Consider the following 21,612-nt stretch of genomic DNA (forward strand, 5'->3'; position numbering starts at 1 on the left):
GGACATTGGGTTTTGTGGACAACTGACAATATGATTGGTATGTGCTTCTTTTTGAGCATCTCGGCCCACATTTAGTCTTTATTTACTTTTATAATGAGCTCCACTCTTCTGGGAAGATGTTCCACTAGATTTTGTCTAGAAGTGTGAGAACTCATTCAGACACATAACTGTTAGTAAAGTCAGGTGCTGATGTAGAGGAGTTTAGGAGGCCTGAGGTGAAGTCAGTGTTCACATTCATCCTAATTGAGCTCTATAGCAGGAGATCCTCCACATTTTTCAACCCATGGAAAGCAGATCTCTATGGAACTGGCATTGTCATTCTGGAACACGTTTGGGACTCCAGTCAAGTCAAGTCAAGTGGCTTTTATTGTCATTTCCACCATACACAGTGGTACACAGTACACAGCACACAGTAAAAACGAGACAACGTTCCTCCAGAACCCCGGTGCTACAATAAACATCATAGAGCTACAACACATAACATAAAGCTACATAAAGTACATCGAGTGCAACTGAGAGCAAACAGTGCAGATGAAAAACAGTACAGACAGACAGTACAGACAGACAGGCAACACAAGACAGTGTGGGACAATACACATAACAAGATAGGGCCGATCAGTAAACCTACTGTATACTCTGAATATACAGTACTGTACAAAGAGAACTATAAAGACTATAACCGAGAGTAAATGTAAACACAATGCAGTGCAAACAGCAGTAGCAGCAGTCAAGAGGTGCAAAAAACAGCATGTAAACAGTGTTATATGGTTAAGTATAAATAATAAATAAATGATGGTGGAATGGATTCAGATGAGTAATGTGTGTTCAGGTTCTACAGTTCGGTAACACACAGTTGAATGAGTGTGTGTGTGTTTGTGTGCGAGTTCCATTTTAGTTCTGTCTATTGAGGAACCTGATGGCTTGTGGGAAAAATCTGTTACACAGTCTGGATGTGAGGCCCGAATGCTTCGGAAACGCTTTTTTGATGGCAGGAGGGTGAAGAGTGTGTGTGACGGGTGTCTGGGGTTGTTCACAATGCTGTTGGCTTTGCGGATGCAGCGTGTGGTGTAAATGTCCATAATGAAGGGGAAAGAGACTCTGATGATCTTCTCAGCTGTCCTCACTATCCTCTGTAGGGTCTTGCGATCCAAGACGGTGCAGTTTCCAAACCAGGCAGTGATGCAGCAGCTCAGGATGTTCTCAATGGTCCCTCTGTAGAACATGGTCAGGATGGGGTGGGGGGAGATGAGCTTTCCTCAGCCTTCTTAGGAAGTAGAGACGCTGCTGGGCTTTCTTGGTGATGGAGCTGGTGTTGAGTGACCACGTGAGGTTATCCGCCAGATGAACACCAAGGAATTTAGTGCTCTTGATGATCTCCACTGAGGATCCATCAATGATCAGTGATAAATGGCTGCTCTGTGCTCTCCTAAAGTCCACAACCTCTTCACAATCTCTTTGGTTTTGTCAACATTTAGATACAGGTTGTTAACTGTTAACTGGTGCACCTCTTCTCTGTATGCTGACTCGTCATTCTTGCTGATGAGACCAACCACAATCATGTCATCGGCAAACTTGACGATGTGGTTCAAACTGTGCATTGCTACACAGTCGTGAGTCAGCAGAATGAACAGCAGTAGGCTGAGCACACAGCCCTGAGGGGCTCCAGTGCTCAGTGTGGTGGTGCTGGAGATGCTGTTCCCGATCTGGAAAGACTGAGGTCTCCCAGTCAGGAAGTTCAGGATCCAGTTGCAGAGGGAGGTCTTCAGGCCCAGTAGGCTCAACTTCTCAATCAGGTGCTGAGGGATGATTGTGTTGAATGCTGAGCTGAAGTCTATGAACAGCATTCCTACATATGTGTCCTTGTTGTCCAGGTGGGTGAGGGCCAAATGGAGGGTTGTGGAGATGGCATCGTCCGTGGAGTGGTTTGAACAATACGCAAACTGCATGGGGTTCAGTGTGGGTGGAAGCTGTGCATCATCACGATGGGTTTCAGAGCGACGGGACGATAGTCATTGAGGCAGAAGACAGTAGACTTCTTTGGCACAGGGTCAATGGTCGTCATCTTGAGGCACTCCCTGCTGCTCAGGGGGGTGTTAAAGATGTCGGTAAAGACATCCACTAGCTGTTCTGCACATTCCCTGAGCACTCTGCCAGGAATGTTGTCTGGTCCAGCAGACTTCCATGGGTTAACTCTGCATAGAGTTTTCCTCACTTCAGCTCTGGTTATACAGAGCACCTGGTCACTGGGTGGTCTTCCTCGCCTTTACTTTGTTCTGTACCTCAATCCGGGTGTAGAAGTCGTTCAGCGCATCTGGTGAGGTGATGTTGGAGTTCGTGATCGCCTGGATGCCTTGCCACATGCGCCGGGAAATGGTTGTGGATTCTCTTGCCGTGTGCTTTGCATCTCTGATGGCATAGGACAGTTTGGCCCTTGCTGTTCTTAAGGCCGTCTTGTCCCCTGCTCTGAAAGCAGAGTCTCTAGAGCAAGTGAAGGGAAAAGTTTAATGTCCTATACAATGGTGTGTCTAGAACTTTGTGGGAATAGTTTGAGGAAGAACCACATATGGGTGGAGAAGTCAGATAGCTCTCTCCAGAAGAGTGGGGGTTAATATGCAACTTAATGTGGAATGAGAAGTAAATACCAACCTTGTGCTCAGGCATCCCAAAAAAACCTTTGTCCTTATAATGTATTTTTTTTTTTTAAATACTTTTGAAAGGTATATGATTTTACGATGGTGTTTTAGTGGCATGTTAAAAAAAGATATATTTAAAAACAATAATAGCTTGAAAATAAAGTGGAAATTATGAAAATAAATTCAAAATATTTTAAAAATAAAGTCACAATATTTTATATATTTTATATATAAATATAATTTATATATGGGTGTGTGTATTTATGTGAGAAGAGAGAGAAAGAAAGAGAAAGAGTCCTATGCTGCATGTACTCTCCACACACCTCTGATTGTGTGGATATGAATAATGGCGAGATTCCTTTCTGTTTGCTTGTCAGCCTTTTGAATGTGGAATGAGTTTCCCCGGCTGTGTGAGTGTAAACACGCCCAGATATGTGACCCAAACACCAGGTGTATTCACATCACCTGCTCCAGGTGGACCAAGAATATAATGGTTTATACACATACAACCTGCATCTCCAGGAGTGTTAAATAATATAAGGACCTGAATGGCTTCATTTGGGTCACCGTTTCCATAGTAACATTCACAAGGAATAAATATTAAATACCTTACATCTAGAGTACAAAGCGGGTGATCCGCTGTAGTGACCCCTAACGGTAGAAGCCGAAAGACGAAGAGTACAAAGTGTTTAACTGGCATGGTTGATTTATATTGACAAGTTTTATGTATTGTTTAATGGAAGGAGTCTCCAGTGTTAGAACTGGAACCACAGGCCTCCTCTTCACACACTTTGTGACTGAATGAATGTCCTCCAATCTCCACAAAAGGTGGAACATCTTCCCAAAACAATGAAGGTTGTTTTAACAGGAAATGGGGATAAAAAGGTGGAATGAGATGTTCAAAAAGGAGGTCAGGTGTCCACAAACTTTTGTCTATATTTGTCTATATGTCAGCATAATTGTATTTAAGCTATGATTTTACAGATGATTATAGAAATTGTGTAGACTGAAGCACTGGAGAGGAAGATGAACATTCAGAATGTTATTTGGCTCCAACAGGTTGGTTCCATTTTAAAAAAATTGGAAGCAGGTTTTGAGTAGATAAAAAAATCTGAAAATCTGAAAAAGTAATCAGTATGATGAGTAACAACTCTTAAGCAGACTTCAATTAGTTCTTGTAAAGGCTGTTCCTTGTACACTCTGGAGAAATGTTTTCTGCATGAAAAATGAAAATGAAACACTTTATTGACCAAGAACTCTTAGAAAAACCTTGAGGAGGCGAGTCCTCAATCGAAAGAAAACAGAGGACTAGAGCTTTGGACATTTTGTACAAAACATGCACGAGCTCCATCAGGCCATTTTTGGAAATAGTCAGTAAGTTGCACTGTTCCTATTTTAAGGAATGTTTTAAGGGCTGCTCCGTATTTCAACTCTATTTTTATTTTTATCGTTCTATTTCTATTAGTATGGCAAGTTCTTCTTTCATTTTTATTGCAATGATTAGTTTATTATATTACAAAATATTAAATATTATTGCATTCTCCTTATGTTATTTTTATTTTTTATATTTTACATTTTCATTCAATTACATTTAGATTCTTATTATTATTTTTAATTGTATACTTTTATTTATATATATATATATATATATATATATATATATATATATATATATATATATTTTTTTTTTTTTTATCTTATAATCATTTTTATATCATTTTATTTGATTTTAACATTGACCATCCTTTAATCCTTTTTATGTCATAGACCACATTAAATTTTTGTTTTAATTAAATTTTTATTTATTTTATTCTATTTTTATGTTATGGAATATTTCTAATTTATTAACATTTATTATATTCTCATGTTTTTAACTAATTATTTTATTTCATGCCATGGACTGATTTTATGTTTTATTTTTTAGATTCTTTTATTTTATTCTTAAATTCTTTTTATATCTCACACTTAAAAAAACTGTACTTATTGTTTTATGTCAGTTTTTTTTTTTTTTTTTTATTCAATTGTATGTCATGAACATAAATGAACATAAATTTTTTTAGCCTTTTGATATTTTTATTTCTATCATGTTTTATGTCATAAACTGTACAATTATTCCTTTTTTATTTGTATTATTTTTTGTATTATTCCATTTGAATTGACAATTTGTTTTATTTATTGAAATGTTTTCTTATTTTCTTCTTTTTAACTTATTTATTCTTTGCTAAAGACTGCATCATTTTTTATATATTTATTATTTTGTTTATTCTTATTCTTTTCATTTTTTATTTTATTCCATTTTTGTTGTTACTGTAAAAAGTCTTTAAGTGCACATTGTACCTGAACTTCTGTCACTTTTAAAAGATACATTTTTGAGAGCGAAACGTTACGTTGATAAACACAAAAGTACAAACCCCCGGTGTTGTCGAAGTTGGGAATGCCGTGGAGGATTATACAGTGCAGGAAGACAGGCGAGGCGTTCATCTTCATGGAGCCACTAAGCAGACTGTTCAGGATCCATACGTATCTGAAAAAAGAAATAAAATGATCACATGCTTCTAACCGGATCAAACTAACAACCAGAACGTTCACAGTCCAGGGCGGAAAATACTGGCGTGTTTTATGCTGCTTATCACTTGACCTGTTTATTTTTAGAAAAATCTCACATGGCTCTGTTTGGGCTTATGTTTTCTACACTGTGTCTTGATTATGCATTCAGGACCACAATAAAACTCAGATCACCAGATCACCAGATAGTTTATAATAAACAGGGATTGAAAAGACACAAAATTTATAACAGTAATCACAACAATCAAACACAAACCATTCCTAAACTGAAAACAAGGAAAAATAGATAGAAGGAGCAATAATAAAAGCTGGAAAGAAAGAAAGAAAGAAAGAAAGAAAGAAAGAAAGAAAGAAAGAAAGAAAGAAAGAAAGAAAGAAAGAAAGAAAGAAAGAAAGAAAGAAAGAAAGAAAAACAAACAACATATGAAGGGTGGAAGGAAGGAAGGAATAATGAGAATAGGAGAAAAAGGAGAGAAAGAAAGAAACAATAGATAGATAGATAGATAGATAGATAGATAGATAGATAGATAGATAGATAGATAGATAGATAGATAGATAGATAGATAGATAGATAGATAGATAGATAGATAGAAAGAAGATAGGAAGAAAGGAATAGGAAGAAATTGGAGAAAAAGGAGAGAAAGAAAGAACCGATAGATAGATAGATAGATAGATAGATAGATAGATAGATAGATAGATAGATAGATAGATAGATAGAAAGAAAGAAAGAAAGAAACAATATGAGAAAGAAGGAAGGAAGGAAGGAAGGAAGGAAGGAAGGAAGGAAGGAAGGAATAATGAGAATAGGAGAAAAAGGAGAGAAAGAAAGAAAGAATATCGATAATGAATGAAATAGAAAGAAAGAAAGAAAGAAAGATAGATAGATAGAAGAAAGAAAGAAAGAAAGAAAGAAAGAAAGAAAGAAAGAAACAATATGAGAAAGAAGGAAGGAAGGAAGGAAGGAAGGAATAGTGATAATAAGAGAAAAGGAAAGAAAGAAAGAAAGAAAGAAAGAAAGAAGAAAGAAAGAAAGAAAGAAAGATAGATAGATAGATAGATAGATAGATAGATAGATAGATAGATAGATAGATAGATAGATAGAAAGAAAGATAGATAGATAGATAGATAGAAAGAAAGAAAGAAAGGATAGATAGATGGTACAGAGAGGAAGCGGAGAACTGCAGAAAACAGGTCTGAGTATAGATACATGGACAAAGATTTGGAATATGGTTCTTCCCTAAACTGTTAACACAAAGTTGCAGAAGGTCTTTAGATGTCTTTCACTTGAACTAGGAGACCCAAACATATTCCAGCATGACAATACCCCTGTACACAAGGCCAGCTCCATGAAGATCTGCTTTCCATGGGTTGGAGTAAAAGATCTCCAGCCATAAAGCTTCTTTAACCCCTTTGAAATGACTGTGAATGCTGTGAACACCCTGGTGAACATCCTCCACAAAATATACTGGAACATCTTCCCCCAAGACTGGAGCTTATTATAAGAGCAAATGGAGACCCAATGTGGACTGGGATGTTCAGAAATTTATGGAATTTTCATTGATGTTGATGATCTTTAAACAATTTGTTAAGGAAAACCATATTTAGAAGAAAAACGTCATGCAAATGCGTCAAAGGATAAGAAAGATGACTCATGTGTCATATTTGAAGCGTATGTTTCATGGCAGCAACCTGACACCGAGTCAAACAAAACAACATGAAGATAAAAGAGCTAGGATTAATGCCCAGCCTGGCTTCTGCTGCTATTTCATCAGCTGCTTGCTTTGATCCAGGTGTGTCATTGTGCTGGAAATGAGAGAAATTTGGGCAGATTGAGTGAACGAGGCTCTGTAACGGAATGAATTTTACAGAATCCGTATTTCGGGACAGAACCACGAGCACTTTACCAAAACCACGAAACCACGAAACTCAAAACCTTCGCAATAGATCATCCTACTTAATGGAGTTTAAGAGCGTAGACACGGACCTGGTGAGCAGGTTTCAGTGCTGAATTAAAAGTTCTCACTCCACCACAACACACAGCTCACTGAAAGTGTATTCATACTGCAGTAGCATCCAGGAGAACTTACCTGAGCTACAGTGCTCAAAAGTTTACACCCCCACTGGCTTTCTCTGGGTATTTAATATAATACTGTCTAATAATGTAATACTCTAAAGCAATGTGTCATGAGATAGATAGATAGATAGATAGATAGATAGATAGATAGATAGATAGATAGATAGATAGATAGATAGATAGATAGATAGATAGATAGAATGTCGTTACCGTTTCTGCGAGGGTGTCATCAGGGCCGAGACTTTATCATCGTAGAACTTTCTCATAGCAAAGCGATCTAGGGCCTGATCTGCACTGTAACACATGCAGATATAAACATAAGAAAGGTGTGATTCACACCAATCGGAAACCACAGACACACACACACACACACACACACACACACACACACACACACACACACACACAGATGCAGTATTAGAGAGATCATGTGGTAAAGCTAGAGATTCCAGCACTGAGAAGCAGAATGTCCTGGTTAAGTAAACATTATGGAGGACTGAATAACCTCCTGCAGGGTAAAGGCCCAGCTCACAGTTCACTTCACAGCTGGAGTGTGTGTCCAGAGCAGATAAGCAGAAATACATACAGTATGATCATTACCATTTAAACCAAATGAGCAGGTGAGCAACAATGGTCAAGAAAAAAAGTATACACACACAAACACACACACACACACACACACACACACACACACACACACACACACACAATTTGTGTAAAAAAATGTAGCTGTAGTGAAATCAGTCGTTCCTTTTTATTTATAAGTGGATAAAAACTTAACTGTTCAAACACAGAAATCCACCAATCAGGGTCGAGCGCACGCTCTGTTTTATATTTGTTTTGATTGGTGATTGGTGGCATCTACTTATCACCAACATACATACTTAGTCGATTAAGCAAAGAGTCTTGTCAAAGACTCCTATTATCAAAAATGATAATAGGAACATTATAGCCATAATAAATCATAATACTTTTGATACTTAAGTTTTTGCCATTTGAAGGCTTTTAGTACTTTTACTCAAGTGAAAGTTTAAAGGGACATTTTTACTTTTACTGGAGTCAAATTTTCACGACTGTATCTCTACTTTTACTCGAGTGCATGATTTGTGTACTTCATTCAACACTGGTAGACAGACAGACAGACAGACAGACAGGCGGACAGACAGACAGACAGACAGACAGACAGACAGACAGACAGACAGACAGACAGACAGACAGACATTATGACAGTATGGAAACTGTGGTAATGCTATGTAGATGATAAAGTAAGATGATGTGAAGTGAGGTACCTGGCTGAGATGTCTGTGAAATGAACAAAGGAAGAGATGATCACACCGATCCTGCCTTTACCTCCCTGCAGCACAGAAAACAACTCATTACTACCCAGGTTTCTGAGTGCATGAATAACTAAACCAACAAACAAATAAATACATAAATAAAATAAAATAAGTGCAGCAATAAAAATTATTGAAATTATGAAATTATAATAAATAAATAACAAAAAAGTTACCAAATAATAATAGAAAAACACTTTTAATAAATAATGGAACCAGACTATATATATATATATATATATATATATATATATATATATATATATATATATATATGTAATTATGGTGTTATGTAAATCGACACCAAACGAAACCTTTGCTGTGTTTCCACACGGACTGTTTTAACTGTCGGATCTGTGCACCATGGCAGATTTTGGTACTTGATTTGAGACTTGGCATCAGTAAATGTTTAGTGATAAAAAAAAATATTTTTCGCAGGAGTTTATTATTATCTGAATAAAGAAAGGAAGTTGGGAATAAATGTGTTGCGTTGAAGTTTTTAATTTCACCTCTTTTATATTTATTCATTTGGACTTTTTTATAAATGCCATAATAGATTTAGTTTTGGGTCAAACGATTTTCTTTTTAGTTTATTTAATTTACACACAATTCATCTTTTCAGCACCATATTTTATTATTATTATTTATTTATTGTTTAATATAACATTTTTTGCCATTGATTTCTCATCTTCAGTTGTGCAAGCATCACCTTTAAGGAAATTTCAGGGGTGGGACCAAATGCAAATCAGTTGCTCTGTGCTGATTCCCCACAGACATCTTTTCACTGATTTCTGGATTATGCAAATCCCTTTATCCATATGTACAGTATGAGAAATCTCACCCTGCAGTAAATGACCACTACATGCAGCGGGTCATTGTTCAGCCAGTTCTCCATGGCCTTACAGATGGTACAGATCTTATCCAGAGGAGGAGCGTGGAGGTCCGGCCAGCCTGTGTCTAACGTCTGAGCAAAAAAAAAGAAAAAAATCACAGACATCAGGGTAACTCAAACAAGATATCTCTAAGTAGAGACAAAACTTACTGTAAGGAACACATCAAATCAGATAATGTTATCAAATTCTCCAGAAGTTTCACTGATTAAATCAGGGATGATAAAATCATCAGAACATTCAATCTCAAAATTTTTGACCAGTGTTCCAGTCCTGTTCTTCTCTTCAGACACTTTGTGCAGCTGATGATGGTTCCACATGATCAACCTAAAGAGCAACTAAGCAACTCAAGAACTGAGAATGAATTTGTGATGGACTTAATATCAGCAGTCTGCTGCAGTGGTTCAGGACCACAGGTTGCATGAACAGCGTCCATCACTGAACTCAACAATGATGGAACTGTAATGAATGGACATTAGATGATGAGGATGAGGTTCGCTTTTGAGTTTGGTTCCTCTTAAGGTTTCTTCCTCATGACGTCTCAGGGAGTTTTTCCTCAGCACAGTCGCCACCGGCTTGTTCATTAAGGAAAAACAACAATTATAAGGAGCAAACTTATCGGCACTAAACTACAACAATAGACTACTATTTGTCTAGTGTGTGAATTACACACTGTCTTTACTAATAATCAAGCTGTTGTAGTTAATTGTGTTTTTCTTCTCCGGTTTACATTTGCGGCATTGTCCAGGAGAAATGAGTTTATTAAAGGGACAGCGCAAGTAGGACGTTTTAAAGACAAGGTGAGGGAAGCTTGATTGTGATGGTTTGGACACGTGCAGAGGAGGGACATGGGGTATATCGGGAGGAGAATGCTGAGGATAGAGTTGCCTTAAAGGAGAAAATGATGAAGGCCAAGGAGGAGGTTTATGTATGTGGTGAGGGACGACATGCAGGTGGTTGGGGTGAAAGAGGCAGATGTAGAAGACAGAGGGTAGGGAGACGGATGATCTGCTGTGGCGACCCCTAATGGAAGAAGCCGAAAGAAGAAGAAGAAGAAGAAGAAGAAGAGGAAGAAGAAGCAAACACCCTTGTCCAACACGATGTACAAACTTAATACAAATATAACTCTTGAATTCTACCAAGCAAACTTAGAAAGTGCTAATTTAAGTGTTTCAGGATGAGGTAGGTCTTCAACCGTCGCTTAATGATAGCCAGGGACTCCACTGTACGGACATCTAGGGGAAGTTCATTCCACCACCTCGGTGCTGTAACAGGGAAGAGCCTTGAAGTATACTTACCTCTCATTCTGAGAGAAGGTGGTACCAGTTGAGCAGTGCTGGAGGATTCTTGAACAGAATCACCGCACTGATCATATAAGCTGCATCCGTAAATATTCCATGGAGCTCAATAAGGTTATTGAAAAAGGTTTGCAATCGCTCTCTCATTTTGTATAGAACTGGATGTTGCTATGGTTACAAGTGTGTATAGGCAGTGCATTCATTCAGAACTCAAACTCGCACCTGAACTCCTTCAAGCCAATCAGAAATGAGTATTCGAACAGCCCATGGCCTTCTAAAGAGATGTATTTTTCTTCTTTTTTTTTTGTGGTGTTTTGCACACGAGTGTATGCACGCCAGAGCGGGTGTTGCTTCAAGCCCTTGATGACTAACGCAGTCAACACACTCCACCCCACACACACACTCCACCCACACACTCCAGCGCTTTCTTTGAGCTATTTCCAAACAGATCTATTTCTATTACCTTAGGGTTCAACTTGGTCAGGTCATGTTTCTTCTCTGACAGGTTGATCACCTGGAACAAAAACAGAAACATGAGCAAACCTCGGGGATAGGAACGTGAAAAAAAACTTGGCTTTTTAAATGGGCGTGTCTGAACTTATCGCACAGAGCATGCACAGTCATGCAGTACCAATAGTCACCACTAAATTAAATGATTATTGATAGAAAATAAGTGTTTTAGAAAATAATGTTTTCATTATTTTATTTCAAACAAACGTTTAACAGAATATGACCCACCACACAAATAATATCCAGACTGTCACATGATGTACCTATATCTCTTCCTCACTTTATAGGCTTTTGGGAATGAACAATCGACTCTCCTGCTTTTGAATCAAATTCAATAACAGAAGGCACAGATGACTCAGTGATCTCAAAATATATAATCAGGTAACAGAATGATGATCGGAGGGACAGCAAACAAAAAAATCCCAGGATGGGGTATGACGGGGACTCTATATATACATTATATGAAAAAAATATAGTATAATATAATATATGGACTTTTCCTGCCATATGAGGTTCTTCTCCGAAATTTGAGATACACAATTGTATAAGATGTCTTTGGATTAAATTTCCCCTTCACTTGAGATGCACTAGGAGACCCAAACCTGTTCCAGTATGACAATGCTTATGTGCACAAAGCCAGCTCCATGAAGATCTGCTTTCCATAGGTTGGAAGATGTGGAAGATCTCCTGCTTTAGAGCTTCAACCCTATTATGATGAGTTGAGAAAGCTGACTGCATTCAAGGCCTCACAAACATCAATACCTGAATATGTGTCTTAATGAATCTCCACAAAATTTAATTCAAGTTTATTGCTATAGGACTTTTCACAAATGACATTGTGTTTTACAAGTGAACTATGTGTACCTAATTAGCAGGAAAAAACTCCTTTGGATTCTCTGAGGAAGAAACCTTGAGAGGAACCATACTCAAATGAGAACCCAAGGTTCACAAACCTTTGTCTATATAGCGTACATTTAATTTCGGTTTGAGTTTGTTTGTCTTGAGAGGACTTTGTCTCGCATTTTTGTCTCGAATGCATGAGTCCAAACAACAGTACTAACAATGACATGAAAGTCAAAGGAGAGATATATTCATCACAAGACAGCAGATAACACTGGAGACTGCAGGGACAAGTAAACAGCATTCATTCTGTCTAATACAGTTGGGATCGGTGAGGTTTATCAGCACAAGCTCCGCCCCTTTAAACAAACAAACAAACTAAAATCCTAACACCAGACTCTGCAAATGTATATGCAAAATCTTTTCTGTTAAAACTGTTTTTAAGAGACACGTGCACATTCCTTTGGTTGAAAAAATCCTTAATTAGCATAAATACTAGCTTCATATTTAACTGAAATCTTTCACCTTATAGATGTTGTAGCTCTGGGCATAATCCTAATATTCCTTTGTGGAGTTTGTGGATACTCAAACATAAGATCGTTATGTCATTGGAGCTCTTTAGAAGGAGATCCACTCCAGCCCATAAAAAGCAGATCTTCATAGAGCTGGCTTTGTGAACAGGCACATTGTCATGCTGGAACAGATTTGGGTCTCGTAATTCAAGTAAAGGGAAAATGTCATGCTACACCATCCAAAGACAGAAGATACAATTGTGTACCTTCAAATTTAATTGGCTAAGAACCGCAGGTGGCTGTAAAAGTCCCAAAACTTTTATATCCAGAATGATGTACAATTATCTCATTAATAGAACTGAGCAGCTATAGTGTTAAGGGGCCTTGCTCAGGGGCCCAGTACTCTAGTGTGGCTGGGATTCAAACTCACAACCTTTGGATCCAAAGTTAAACGCTTTTAAAAAAATGTTTTAACAACAGTTACAACTAATTATGACATCAAAACACTGTAAACTGTTGCAACGCAACCACATCGTATCAAATAACATTCTAAGAACTTCGAACGCTCCTGATTCTGTATTGCTTGGACCCGTACATCCGTAACAAGCGTGTTAATTGCTGTTTGTCTCAAAAACCAGACTTTCTGTACAGACGTCCCTGCGTGACGTTCACGAGACAAGCCAAAACCCATTCCTCCAGGGCCTATAATCCTGCGCTGCTGCTTCATTCTCTAGAAACGTCTGCTCCGGCAAAAAAAACCCAGCGAGAACGTAAACACTCAGGCCCGGATCGCCGTCTTACCAAATAGTTATCTGCGTGTTTGGACTTGAGCATGCGAGTGACGTCCTTGAGATTGTGCAGGTAGGTCTCCTCGGAGCAGTTCTGCGGGAACGAGACGGCGATGATGCGCTCCGTTATGTAGGTCAGGTCCAGTTCGTAGCCTTCCTCCATCTGTACGGAGAGAAAACACAACATGCATTGGGATTATATGATTTTCATCGGGCACAGTCGTTGAAATTTATTGTTTGGGTTCGTCGTAAACGTCGCATCGTTTACACAATTTCGCGTCACGGCAAACAGCATGAAAGGAGCGCTCGAACAATACGGACAAAGGAAACACAAATTGCTTTACATACTTGCCCTGAAAGGTTTTACTACATGACAAGTGAAAGATTGATTTTTATTTACCTCTCGCTGAATTGCCTCCCTGTGGTGGGAAGCGTTAACTGATTATAGTTTGAACAATATCCACAAAAGCGTTTCAAAATTATGATAAATACGTATTAGGACACCTGATTTTTCCAGCCATATCTGGATCTTACCCATATAATTGTGTAGGACGTCTTCAGATGCCCTTGAACTAGATTTAAACTTGAACTAGGAGACCCAAACCTGTTCCCACATTTTGTGTGGATTTTGTTCCATGAGGATCTGTTTTCCATGGGTCAGAAGATTTCCTGCTATAGACCTCCAACCCTATTGAACATGAATAAAAACATTGACTGCACCCCGGGCCTTCTCGTCTCACCTACTTCAGTACCTGACTTTACTAACACCCTTGTGGCTGAATAAGATCTCACAGAAAATGGAACATCTTTCCAGAAGAGTGGAGCTTGTTGTAACAAGAAATGGGGACTAAATGTAGAGGAACCTTTGGAGAAATCTAGGAGTACATTCAAAAAACAATGAGAGGGAAGTGGTAGCTCAGTGGATAAGATGTTGGACTTCTGACAGGTTCAAATTCCAGCACCACCAAGCTGGCCTTTGAGCAAGATCCTTAACCCTCACTTGCTCAGCTGAAGAACTGGGATAACTAATACCAATATTATAATTTGTTCACAAACTTCTTTCCATTTATATTGTATTGCTTTTACATTGGCATTCAGGGACAGGCATTAAGCTGGTTTAAATCCTACCTGTCCGATCGTTACCATTTCGTAGATTTAAATGGAGAGCTATCCAGGCTAATGCTAGTGAACTATGGCGTGCCACAAGGTTCAGTTCTAGGACCCCTGCTCTTAACAATATACATGCTTCCCTTAGGAAATATTATTAGAAGGCATGGAATTAGCTTCCAATGTTATGCTGATGATACCCAACTATATATCTCATCTAAACCAGGCGATATAGCTCAATTAACCCGGGTAACTGAGTGTGTTAAGGAAATAAGAGATTGGATGACCCATAACTTATATATAACCTATATCCGATGCAGAGAAGCTCATCCATGCGTTTATGACCTCCAGAATAGACTACTGTAATGCGTTACTAGGTGGATGTCCTGCGTCATTAATAAACAAGCTTCAGTTAGTTCAGAATGCGGCAGCAAGAGTTCTCACAAGGTCAAGAATATATGATCACATAACCCCAATCTTATCGTCACTACATTGGCTTCCGGTTAAGTTTCGAATAGACTACAAACTACTGCTACTCACTTATAAAGCACTAAATGGATTGGCTCCCATGTATCTCTCCAGTCTTCTAACACGCTACAATCCGTCACGCTCCCTGAGATCTCAAAACTCTGGGCTTCTAGTAGTTACTAGAATAGCAAAGTCCACTAAAGGTGGTAGAGCATTTTCACATTTAGCTCCTAAACTCTGGAATAGTCTTTATGACAGTGTTCGGGGCTCAGACACACTCACCCAGTTTAAGTGTAGATTAAAAACATATCTTTTTAGCAAAGCCTACACATAACACACATCACATCATAACCTTGTGCTCCAGAACATCTGATCACATGCACATTATCAACTTGTGCTGTTAATATCATGAACAGCAGCTACGCTAATTCCTCTCCACTGCTTCTCTTTCTCTCCCCATCCCGAGGCTTCCTGAGGTTTGGCCAGCTCCAGTCACGTCCCACCTCATGAAGATTATGGACTTTAAAGAAGTAGATGCCAAACTCGCAAACATCCTGAACCATCTAGAGACGTACCAGTGCCAATTGGATCCCACTGCATGTGTGGAGTTTGACATTGGCCCTCTAAGCATCTATGTACAATGAAAGACCTTAAAATGGCTGCCTGCTTGATTAGCGCTCTGATTAGCGCTCTGAATAGTGAATTGGGGAAGTGGTAGATCATTGGTAAGGATGTTGGACTTCTGTCCAGAAGGTTCGGAGGACGAATCCAAACACCAAGAATCTGCCAGTCAAGTCAAGTCAAGTCAAGAGGCTTTTATTGTCATTTGTACTATACGCAGTTGTACACGGTACACAGTAAAAACGAGATAACGTTCCTCCGGAACCCTGGTGCTACACTAAACAACATAGAGCTACAACACAATATAAAGCTACATAAAGTGCATCAAGTGCAACCTAGTGCAAACAGTGCAGAAAAAAACAGTACAAACAGACAACACAAGACAACACAAGACAAGACAAGACAAAAATATATATATATAGCGCCGACCAGTAAACCTAAAAACTATACCCAGGAGTGAGTATACCAGAACAATGTAGTGCAAAACTACCAGTGTTGGGACCTTGAGCAAGGCCCTTAACCCTCAACTGCTGTGTAAATGATATACAGAATAAGGGGGCATCTGTCAAATGCCCTAAACGTAAATGAACTTAGGGCTAATTGAGATGCACCATAATTGTCTGGCTTCTGTAGGTTGATAACATATTTCTATCATTGATACAGCTGAGGGGTTATGGGTTAGGGGCCTTGCACAGGGGCCCACAAATGGCTGCATGCTAAGGTTGAGATTTGCTCTTACAACTGTCTGAGCTAAACTCCAATGCCTTAGCCAGTACCCCATAGTCTCGAGAAGGACCACACTACACTTCAGAAATCGGAAACTACTCTACAGGGAATTTTACGACGTATCCGTTTTTATGGCTCGTGACCCAAATGCACTTGGATTCCTGATAACACTGCATGTGGCATCCAGTGACAAAATGAACCCCCCCGCCCCCCGAGCACTTCCTGTGTTTCTAAAGCACGGCTTTCCCTCGCATAGCTTATCTGTTCTTGCTTATCGCAACGCAGCAATATCAACACCGAGAAGATCTCCTGCTCTGAAAGAAGATCTGTGCGGACCAGAAGGAGGAGCTTCATGCTTCATGGGTTTGGTCAGTGTGGTGGAAAAACACAAGAGGTCGAGTGTGAACTAGGAACGAGATTTAGTACAGATGAAACAGTGTATGGAAAAAAGTATTGAGATGCCTGATTTTTAGGTTCTTCCTCAAACTGTTCCCTCAGTCTTGGAGGTACACAGTTGTATTTCCTTTTCTCATCTGCATGCGTCTTTATCTTAATCGTTCTTCTCCATCCTTAGCTTTTATCTCCTAATTTGAGGTTCTTCTCCTTCCTCAGCGTTCTTCTTCCTCAGTGTTCTTTTACTTACTCAGAATTCTTTTACTGCCTCAGCGTTCTTCCCTTTTTTAGCGTTTTTCATCTTCCTCAGCCTCCTGCTTCTTCCTTAGCGTTCATCTTTTTTCCTCAGCTTTCTTATAGTTTCTCTGCATTCTTCTCCTTCTTTAGCATTTTCCCCTTTCTTAGTCTTCTTCCTTTTCCTCAGTGTTCATCTCATTATTTAGCCCCTTCTTCTTCCTCAGTCTTCTTCTTCTTTATCATTTTTCTTCTCCTTCCTCAGTGTTCTTCTCCTTCTTTGGTGTTTTTCTCCTTGCTCAGCCTTCTTCTTCTTGTCACTATTCATTTATTTCCTCAGCGTTCTTCTATTTCTTTAGCGTTTATCTCCTTTCTCAGTCTTCTTCTTCTTCCTCAGCTTTCATCTCCTTTCTCAGCGTTCTTCACCTTCCCTAGCATGATTTTATTTCCTTAGTGTTCTTCTCCTTCTTCAACATTCTTCCCTTTTTCATTATTGTTCCTCTCCTTCTTCCTCAGCGTTCTCCTTCTTCGGTGCTTTTCTCTTTCCTCAGCTTTCTTCTTCTTCCTCCTCATCATTCTTTCCTTCCTAAATCCTAAGCATTCGTTCTTCTTCCTCAACAAACAAAGCCAGCTCTATGAAGAAATTATTTCCATTCATTGAAATGGCGTAAAGATCTCCTGTTAAAGACCTCCAACTCTTTAGAACACCTTTGAGATGAATGTGAACCCTGACACAAAATCTAGAGGAACATCTTCCCAGAAGAGTGGAGCTTAATATAATAGGAAATGGAGACTAATTGTGGAATGGGATGTAAGCGTCACTCTAATATTAGGTGTCCACCAAGTCTGTAATCTAAGTTCTCTCGCTGTTTTGAACATGACTGTAACTGACCGAAGCCCCGCCCCTTCTAAAGCCGTTCAGTCAATATAGATTTCATGGGCAACAATTTTTCTTCACACTCTGACACAAGCTGTTCAAAAGTCCTCGTGAACGCAGCGTAATTGGTGAAAACCGCAGCAGTGAAAAACTGTTTTGTACAACTTTTTTATGACGTTGTAAAAGCGTAAGTCACGCTAGAAGGTGAATTAAGTCTACGTGCTTTTATCTCCTTGTTTACTACATGAGGTCTTTGAGCTGCAGTGTGTACTGTGTGGAATCTGGGTTTATAGACGACATGTAAACTGATAGGAGGAAATTCTGGGGAAATGTGTGTTTTTCTGCTTCTTCAAAGTTCTTCTCGTTCTTCTGCATTCTGTGCTTCATTCTTTTCCTTCCTCTGTGTTTTTCTTCTTCTGTGTTATTTAAATTCTTCTGTGTTCTTCTCCTTCTTTACTGTTCTTCTCCTTCATCTGTGTTCTTTTACTTTGACAGTGTTCTTCTCCCTCTTCAGAGTTTTTTCCTGCAAAAGCAAACTTTTTCTTCCCCACTGTTCTTCTCCTGCATCTGTGTTCTACCTTTTATCTATCCTCAGCATTCTTCTCCTTCTTCACCTTTCTTCTCCTTCTTCAGTGTTCTTCTCCTTCTTTAGTAATCTTCTCCTTATTCAATGTTCTTTTCCTTCTTCAGTGTTCTTCTCCTTCCTTAGCATTCTTCTCCTCTTTAGTGTTCTTCTCCTTCTTTATCATTCTTCTCCTTCTTCAGTGTTCACCTTCTTTAGTAATCTTCTTCTTCTTCAGTGTTCTTTTACTTTGACAGTGTTCTTCTCCCGCTTCAGTGTTTTTTTCCTCCAAAAGCAATCTTTTCCTTCCTCACTTTTCTTCTCCTTCATCTGTGTTCTTCTTCTTCTTTAGCATTCTTCTTCTTCTTCTTCTTCCTCACTGTCTTTCTTCTTCTTCTGTTTTCTCCTTCCTCAGCATTTTCTCCTTCTTCTTCATTCTTCTCGATCTTCAGTGTTCTTCTCCTTCTTTAGTAATCTTCTCCTTATTCATTGTTCTTTTCCTTCTTCAGTGTTCTTCTCTTTCCTTAGCATTCTTCCCCTCTTTAGTGTTCTTCTCCTTCTTCTTTAGTGTTTTTCTTTTCTGAGTTTTTCCTCTACCTCAATCTTCTTCTTCTTCTTTGGCATTCTTCTTCTTCTCCAGCATACTTCTCCTTCCTCAGTGTTTTTTTCTTCCTCAGTCTACTTCTTTTTTTGGCGTTCTTCTCATTCCTTAGCTTTTTTCTGCCTCATCAAGTGTTCTTATTCACCTACTTTAGCATTCTTCTCCTTTCTCTTTAATTTCTTTGTCTTTAGTGTTCTTCTCTTATTTTCAGCATTTAGAGGGGTTTTTATGGTTTGCTGCTTGAAAGTGTTGAATTAATAAAGTCTGACTCCAGACACCAAACACACACACGATGAAGAGAGTTATGTGTGTGTGTGTGTGTGTGTGTGTGTGTGTGTGTGTGTGTGTGTGTGTGTGTGTGTGTGTGTGTGTGCCTATAAACACCCCTGTAATCAGAAAGAAAGGGCGTCTGTGTGAAGGAGGTCATCGCCATGGTTACATAACGGAGGGGGATGAAGTTCTCAGGAGAGTTGCTTAATTAGATATTTATGGTGTAGTTCTGGGTGGAATGATTGAGGAGCGATTACGGGGGTAAATACCGGCGTAAACGGGCAATTTGCAAAAAATAATGGCGTCTTGCTGGACAAGTGAAGGTGAAGAAAATTGCTCCGAGATTTTCTCAAGGACACAAACAAACCTATTCATTCGTCATGTGAAAGTTTCTTCTAGGCCACGAGTAAACATAAACGAACTAAGTAAACATCGCTTGTGTGTGTGGTTTTTTTTAATACACTTTTTTATTCTTCTCAAATAACGACTCCAATTCACTATTAGAGTTCAATTTATCTGAGTTCAATGTCACACCTTTCAATAGGGCTGAATGGTGGGTGCCAATATTTACGCACACCCAATGATCGCGACTCTGTTTATACAAAATGAGGATTTCGTTCGATTTGTTGCTTCTATAAATTGACATAGGAGTAGATGGGCCAAAAGTATTGGGACACCGACACTCCCAACCATATGTGGTTCTTCCACAAACTGTTCTCACAAGGTTGAAGACACACACTTGTGTAGGACGTCTTTGGATGAGGTGCTCAAACACATCTATCCGTTTGTTTAATTTCACGTAAGCTTAAATGTGACTCTTGGCTATTAGCATAATTACTGCCCTTATGCTCAGGTGTCCACAAACATCTGCATATGTTTAAAGTATGTACATTTGCATATAATTATAGTTGTAGTTTTAGGCATCGTACTAAAAAAACATCAAACAATCATAAAGATTTAAAAAAAAATGTGTTCACTTTCTGAACAAACATCTGACACTGGAGACTCCTTCCATAAAATCTAAATAAATGATTATTACATTTTATAAATATAGACATTTCATAGGGGCATATAGGGGCATGCTATAAACTTGAACACACACACACACACACACACACTGGATAGGAAACACCTGTATGTACAATGTGACCTTCTGAACTCTGAGTTTGGATTGTTCTCTATAGATAACCTGTTGCAGGAAAGACCCATGCCACACACACACACACACACACACACACACACACACACACACACACACACACACACACACACACACACCACTCAGGAAGCAATAAATCCACATTCAGGCAGCCTATATACAGTATATGTATCCAATTCAATATATATATATATATATATATATATATATATATATATATATATATATATATATATACAAACACACAATACACTACTGAATTGGATGCAACTTGTGTACCTCGTAGGATCGTATTTAAGCCTCGAAAAAGTGTCTCAGCGTCGCTACTTTTTTAGATTATAACTGGATAATTAATGCTAATGCAGTCTCTGTGCTATTGTGTATACATGTTTTTTTTTGTCTGTAATTTCTACTCCGAGCAAACACACAAGATTCAGCCTGTGTACAGAGGAAAAACACTGCCTGTCTCTCTGCTTTCATCAGCTGAAGGAATGTATTCATTATACAAACAAGCATGAAGCTGCTATTGAGCGTCGAAACAATACCGGCGAGACATTTTAATGGGAACACTCATAATGAAAGTGCAATGTGTTTGGTAATAGAGTGTTGATGTTTACACTAAATGGACTATTGAAATATCAAGACACATGATTTTTCCAGCCATGAGCTGTTCCCACAAAGTTAAATAAAATAAATAATTAACAATAAAATTATTCAAAATAAATATATTAAACCAGCAAATCATAAACTAGAACCAAAACCAAAAAAAACAAGATATATTTAACAAACAAACAAAAAAAATTATAAAAAATATCTTTAGAATAAATCAGAAAGCACACAAAAGAAATATAAAAAAAAAAAAACACAATAAAAACACGACAAGAATTCAGAAAACACACACACACACACACACACACACACACACAAAAATAAATAAAAAAATAAATCTGAAAAGGCAAAAAATGTGACATTTTTAACAAGAACACTCTGAAAGTAAAAGTACACTGTTTTTGCTTGTATAGTGATGACGTCAACTAAACAAAGGCAAATTCACGTGAGTTTTCCAGCTATGTTTGGTTTTTCCACAACTTGTTACCACAAAGTTGGAGAGACACAATTCTACAGGACGTCTTCGGATGCGGGAGTGTGA

The 21,612-nt window shown here is 38.5% G+C and overlaps 1 protein-coding gene across 2 annotated transcripts in view; it reads right to left on the reverse strand.

Moving 5' to 3' along the window:
* Positions 1–21,612, reverse strand: part of LOC124387089 (tensin-3-like) — a 67,111-nt gene that overhangs the window by 33,234 nt on the left and 12,265 nt on the right. For both annotated transcript variants that reach the window (XM_046851189.1, XM_046851188.1), the window contains exons 2-7: positions 13,458–13,607; positions 11,258–11,308; positions 9,448–9,570; positions 8,562–8,626; positions 7,483–7,566; positions 5,045–5,157 (exon numbers count right to left, since the gene is read on the reverse strand). In XM_046851189.1, the coding sequence (XP_046707145.1) occupies positions 5,045–5,157; positions 7,483–7,566; positions 8,562–8,626; positions 9,448–9,570; positions 11,258–11,308; positions 13,458–13,607 (586 nt within the window). The remainder of the gene's footprint in view (positions 1–5,044; positions 5,158–7,482; positions 7,567–8,561; positions 8,627–9,447; positions 9,571–11,257; positions 11,309–13,457; positions 13,608–21,612) is intronic.

The sequence above is a fragment of the Silurus meridionalis genome, chromosome 6, assembly GCF_014805685.1.
Source record: "Silurus meridionalis isolate SWU-2019-XX chromosome 6, ASM1480568v1, whole genome shotgun sequence".
In the NCBI taxonomy this organism is placed as follows: Eukaryota; Metazoa; Chordata; class Actinopteri; order Siluriformes; family Siluridae; genus Silurus; species Silurus meridionalis.